The sequence below is a fragment of the Oenanthe melanoleuca genome, chromosome 1A (genome assembly GCF_029582105.1).
Source record: "Oenanthe melanoleuca isolate GR-GAL-2019-014 chromosome 1A, OMel1.0, whole genome shotgun sequence".
NCBI classification, from domain to species: domain Eukaryota; kingdom Metazoa; phylum Chordata; class Aves; order Passeriformes; family Muscicapidae; genus Oenanthe; species Oenanthe melanoleuca.
In genome coordinates, this window is record NC_079334.1 from 33,089,798 (window position 1) to 33,095,640 (window position 5,843).

General features: G+C 42.8%; 1 protein-coding gene across 2 annotated transcripts; it reads right to left on the reverse strand.

The window, feature by feature from the left end:
• Nucleotides 1-229: 229 nt before the first annotated feature.
• On the reverse strand, nt 230-5,526 carry RPS16 (ribosomal protein S16). 2 transcript variants are annotated; one of them, XM_056482199.1, is made up of 7 exons: nt 5,453-5,526; nt 3,899-4,217; nt 3,766-3,821; nt 2,980-3,081; nt 2,201-2,297; nt 560-607; nt 230-426 (listed from the first exon to the last, which is right to left on the reverse strand). In XM_056482199.1, the coding sequence occupies exons 3-7, from the start codon at nt 3,811-3,813 to the stop codon at nt 281-283; spliced, it is 441 nt and encodes a 146-aa protein (XP_056338174.1). In that variant the 5' UTR covers nt 3,814-3,821; nt 3,899-4,217; nt 5,453-5,526; the 3' UTR covers nt 230-280. The 2 variants fall into 2 exon arrangements, with proteins under 2 accessions (XP_056338174.1, XP_056338175.1); XM_056482200.1 differs by lacking the exon at nt 5,453-5,526 and having other exon boundaries at nt 3,899-4,731.
• Between the last annotated feature and the right edge of the window lie 317 nt (nt 5,527-5,843).

A 5,843-nucleotide genomic window follows, 5' to 3' on the forward strand; every position in this document is an offset into this window, starting at 1 on the left:
CATGTGCCTGCAAAACCCAGGATGTGAGCCTTCTTTATGTTTGGATGATCATACATTCCTCAAAAGAAAGCTTTTCTTTCCTCCTAAAAATCCTATCTATCCAGAATTACAACGAAAGGGTAAAAAAAGAACTGCCATCTACTGTAATACAAATCCATTTTGTGTATCAATCTTATCACACAGTGGAAAAAATCTGTTTACCCACCCAAGAAAAGGAAATTTAGAAACATGAAAATTATCAAATTCTGTTTATTGACTGCCACATGACTACAGACAAATTTTAACGGTAAGACTTCTGGTAGCGTGCACGAGCACCAGGTCCTCCAAATTTCTTGGATTCACAACGGCGAGGATCTGCAACAAGCAGAGTCCTATCATACTGGATTAGGATATCCTTGATCTCTTTCTTGGAAGCTTCATCAACATCTGTTTAAAAAAAAAAAAAAAAAAAAAAGTAGCTTAAGCAGTTTCACATGGAACAAATCCATATTAATACTTCTAGCAATAAACAACCAAAAGCTATACTTTCATTTAAAGCTAATAAAACAAAGTTACTTACATTTTTGATAGTAAGCCACCAAAGCTTTGGAAATAGCTTGACGGATAGCTGTTAAAAAAAAAGGATAAAGTATCAGTAAGGACTGCAATTCTACTTTAAATTTAAACACAAAGTGCCAGTTATCCACGAAATGTGCTATTTTGTTCGCTGCCAAATTGTCCTTTCTCTCAATATCCCCTCCCACATACTCCACATGACCCTTACTTTGGCATATCTCAAGAAACCTGCGCCAAGAGGCCACCCACAGCACATTTGTCAATTTGACAGCTGTCAGCAAGCCAAGAAATTGTACAAGGGCTGTCTGATCACCTTCTCTCTGGAGTACTAATGTAGGTTTATCTTCTATCTACAAGCAGACAACTTTCAAAATTTTTAGAAACACAGCTCTCTGAAATGTCTGTACTTTTGAAAAAGATAAAATTGTGTGTTGAAAGACTAAGGAGGCAAAAGGGACACCAGGATGGTCTGAGTGCTAGAACATGGCAATACAAAAAAGCTAACACAGCAACAGTAGTCAGAACTCACACCAGTAATGATAGGAAATGTGAGTAACTGTCAGAATGTTGTTATGCTTATCTGTCAAAATATTAACATCAGGATTTTGATGAAAATATGAATGTGCTGAAATACATATGGTGTTGAGCTTGGGCCTGAAATTTGCCTCTGCCTTTTATGCAGCTTCAGCTTCACTTCACTAACTACATTCAAATTAAGAGCAGAACAAATCTATCCTTTGTGAAGATTAACTCATTTCAACAGCTAATGCAAATATATTCCCAGCCTTCTCTGCAAGGGGAAAACTGCCTAGCTTTGCTCATGCTGGAAAGATGCTTCTGAGCAACATGGAAATATACAACTAAGGATATAATTTCTATAGCTAAACCCCTCCTAAAATCCTTGTGCTCAGCTGCATTTGAACTATCCTGTCACTGCACAATGTAAAGGCAGTTTCCGTGAATTTCGTCAAAACTTCATTTTGCTTCACTTAGCTTATTCTGTTACAGCTTTGCACATAAAATGTTATCAATACGCCCTTATGAAAAACTACATTTGAACAGTGGAGAAAGAATAGTTTGGCAAATCACTATTCCAAACTTAAGCCTCTTAAATACATGGCTGCATTGGGTCTGGCTGAGATGATTTTCTCGGGACAGCTCTCCATCTGGTTTGTGCACTGGCTGAGCAGTGCCTGCACAGCATCAAGGCTGTGCCTACAACCTCATCTCCATCACAATTAGGCTGGGAGTGGGCAAGACCGTGGAGGGAACATAGCCAGGACAGACTGATATCCAAACTGACCAGAGGGGATATTCCATACCAGAGAATGTCTGCTCAGCAGTAAAAGCAAAGGAAGAGCAACTGCTATAGGTATTGAGGCTGCACTTCCTGGGAAGTGGCTGAACACTGCCTGCTGATGGAAGCCTTTTGATTTCCTTTGCGTCAGTGCAGTCTTTGCTTTTATTAATCTGCACTCACCTTGACCCACAAGGTTTTTCCACCTTATTTTCTCCCTCTCTCCATAAAGATTAGTATAGGAGTGATATAGCAGCTTGGTGGGCACCAGGCATCCAGTCAGTGTCAACTCACCACAGTGGCTTTACCCATTCCAGCCCACACCAGAAATCCCAGCAAAAACCTTACCATAGATTTGTGCTACGTGACCACCACCCTTCACACGGACTCTGATATCAACACCAGCAAACCGTTCCTTCCCCAGGAGGAGGACAGGTTCAAGCAGCTAGGAAACAAAACACAAAGAAAATTCATCTGTAATGAGGATCAGAGCTTCTAGTAGCTTTACCAAATGTGATGTGATTTAATCTTCCTAAAAATGGAGCTTTGACTTTAAAAGCACACATCCAGGTCAAGCACACCTCCTGCAGAGTCCTTTGGCATTTACTAGTGCTGTTTTAAGACATATCTACTGAAGTCTTTGGTTTATTTAAGTTTCAAATATCTTAATAGCAAAGCACATGTACACAGGAATCAAGAATAAGAGAACAGTTTAACTAGAATGCCATAATTACATACAAAAATTAAGTTCATTGAAACTGAAGACCTGAAGCAATTTGTAGGTAGCTTTCTTCACTATTTATTATACTTTAGAGCTATCTAGACAGTTTCAGATTCTGTCAGAGTTGTTCAGAAGCCGTTGTATAAAGTTGTGCATGAACTTTTTAAAATGAGAGCTTTAAGTCACTTATTTCAGTTTAGAAAGTGGATAGATAGTGCAGAAAATACTTAACATTAATGAAAACCCCCACCAAGAAGTGCAGTTTACTGTATTTTCATAACAGCATGTATATTTTAGGTTAGCAACCAAACATTTGGTATTTTCAGTAGGACAATCCACTTGTCTCCAGTGCAAAGCAATTACACGTATAAAGGGAAAGCAGGGCAGAGGCCAGGTGGATACTTACTTTATACTGCAGAGTTCTGGGCTCAATCATTTCCAGAGGTCTTCCATTAACTTTAATGAGGCCATTCCCTCTCTTGCAGTGGGCAACAGCCGTTGCAGTTTTCTAAAAATACAAATGTGTATTAACACAGCGTTTTAATTTTTGCACAAGCAGCAGGAACTTCAATTTCATTTGAACAATCAAGCAGTCTTAGTCTTATGCCCCGGACTAACACTATGCACTAAATGAAACAGTACCCCTCCAGGTATAACCACAGTATTAAAACAGAATCTAAATAAAAGTTTTGGTGTTGGATTTATAGTTACAAGATTTAGTTGTGCACGAAAGACTCCTCCGTTCTACAACACCGTAGTTTTGTGGCTAGTTTTGTTTTAAGAGATGGGCATCGTGAATTATTCGAGACGCTGCATTCCATCCAACAGGGCGAACTTTACCTTCCCACCACCCCCTCACAACGTGGCCTTCGATGCCGGCAGCGGTAAGCCAGGCCGCTGCGGACTGGAGCGACAGCGGCGGCCACTCCAGAAGACTCCGGTGAGAGGGCATCCAGCCCCACTCCCGAGGGGAGCAAACCCTTTCCCACAGCTCTGCAGCGCCCCAGGCACACGGAGCGGGACACGTGGCTGCCCGCGGGTCTGTCCCCGCCGGCCCTCCCGCGGCCCAGTCCCGCCGCACGGCGCCGCCGAGCAGCTGCGGCCGAGACACCGCGAGCGCGCACGGCCCAAAGGCGCGGCCCAGCCCGGGAGCGAGGAGCAGATGGTGCGGGCCGCCAGGGCCGCGCCTCACCTTCCGTCCGAAGACCTGGACACTCTGCAGGGGCCCCTTTGCCGGCATGGCTGTTCCTGCAAGAGAGAGGGAGCGGCGTGAGCGCGGGCAGGCGGGGCGCGGGGGGAAGCGGCCGGAGCGCCCCGACACTCACCTGACGGCGGCGGCGGCTCCGCGAAAAGGCCGCACGGGGCTTCCTGGCCTCGGATCAGGGGCGCCGAGCCGCAAAGCACAACGCCACCACTTCCGGCAGCGCGACAGAGAGCGCGGCCGCCTCCGCCCCGCCTGGCGCGCTTTGCGGCAGCGCGGGGCCGCGCCTCAGGCAGAGCCCAGCCCGAGGGCGGGCACGGCTGCGGGAAAGGCTCGGGGAGCGATGGAGAGATTGTAAAACCTGCCAGAGGCTGCTTCCACTGCCCACACCGCTGTGCACTGTGTTGGTCCCAGCCGCTGAGCAGAACCTAGCTGCGCTTCTGCTGTAAAGAGAACAAAACGATGCTGTGCCCGAAGGGCTTACAGCCGCTCTTTGAACCTCCTTGAGAGCAACAATACAAACTCCATATCTTTTAAAATTTTGGACTCTGGTAAAATGGAGAAGATGAAGCATTAAACCCTGTATTCGCTTCTAGCGCTGTACACTTGACTCATTCAGGCAATGCCTTATACCCACTTAAACGATCAGTGATGTTTATATTTAATACCAACTCAGAGTTCTCTTTAGATTTAGTGCATCCAGGGAACTCTATCAAATTTATCTTCTGTCTCCGTTTTTTTGTTGTCTAATATCTGTCATAAAGCATGGAATCTAAGTAGCTTTCAGACTGAAAATATTTTACTTCTAATGTGCTAGTATTTAGTATGCAAAATTTTCTGGAAGGACAAAGGGAGAATCTGTTGATGAAGTGAGGTCACGCTTCTTAGATATTTGAAATGATAGAGATTTAAATTACTGTTATGCATTAGAAGGTTGACTGCTCAAATGAAACAATCAGTTCCTTTGTCTTTGGACAGGATTTTAAATACTGAACATTAGTCATCAGTCATGTGAGGATTTAAACAAGCACTTAGCTTTATGCAATTTGAGTGATTAGTTCTGTTCAAGTGAATAGGGCTGTGCAGAACGTGTAAGATTTAGCACATCTCAAACCCTCAATTGTATAAAGCTTTAACATGTGATCCAAAAAGTGATTTATTTTTTTAAGGCTGTGTCCTAAGGAACAGTGTGTATGCAGTCAGATATGTCTATGATCCTGTCTTTCTCTATCGTCAGAGGAAGGGCAATGGTCACCTTGTTGACCAGTTTGTTAGTTCTTGAAGATGAGTGGAAATTCCAGAACCAATTTAGGTTTTACATATTTGGTGAAAATAGGTGACTCAGCATAAGAGATCTTTAACTTGCGCAATGAAAGCAGCTGCAGGAGCTGAAATATTAAGACATTATAAAACCTTTATTTAGGTGAAAAAGAAAAAACATAATACCCAATTAACCCAGTTAGACCAAAAAAGGTTCAGCTAAGACTTGCAATCAACCCAAAGGTGAGCCATTAGTAATTCAGTTTTGTTGGGTGCCCAGGGAACTTTAAAAAAAAAAAAGAAAGCAACTCTTAATCTATTTCCTATGTGGAAATCATCTAAGGTCTGCTACTAAAGACCTGTGTTTTAATATGAAGTATACCATTAAATATGTTATTTTAAAAAGTTTAAAACTTACATTTTGGGAGCATGCTTTTTGAGGTTCTTCGAAATTCATCCTCATCTGAGTGTTCATCTGCTGCATGCTCTTCCTGGAACTGAAAACAATCATCTTAGAGGAGGCTGTATGAAAACCAGGGATATGCCTACATACATGTATCTTTCTGCCTTCTATCAGCAAAAGAAGACAATAACCAACATACAGTGATAAGTTTGCCTGGAAGATAAGGTTAAAGGCTTTGTGCTGCTCGTTCCCTTTGCTTTCTAGTATAAAACAAGAGTAAGAGCTAAGAGGTAATAGGCTGTAGCATTGTAAGAGTTAATTGGAACATTAATGGAAAAGAAACCCCTCAGGTAAGATACTATACATTTACAAAAAGTCCCAGCATTAACAATATCCCTATTTAAAA

Bases quoted from the DNA above. Each gene is read 5' to 3' on its own strand.
- RPS16 (XM_056482199.1), bottom strand. From the start codon at position 3,813: ATGCCGGCAAAGGGGCCCCTGCAGAGTGTCCAGGTCTTCGGACGGAAG. The intron at 3,082-3,765 runs GTGAGGCGCGGC...TTGTATTTTTAG, and splicing joins TCCAGGTCTTCGGACGGAAG to AAAACTGCAACGGCTGTTGC. The intron at 608-2,200 runs GTAAGGTTTTTG...TTTTTTTAACAG, and splicing joins TCACGTAGCACAAATCTATG to CTATCCGTCAAGCTATTTCC.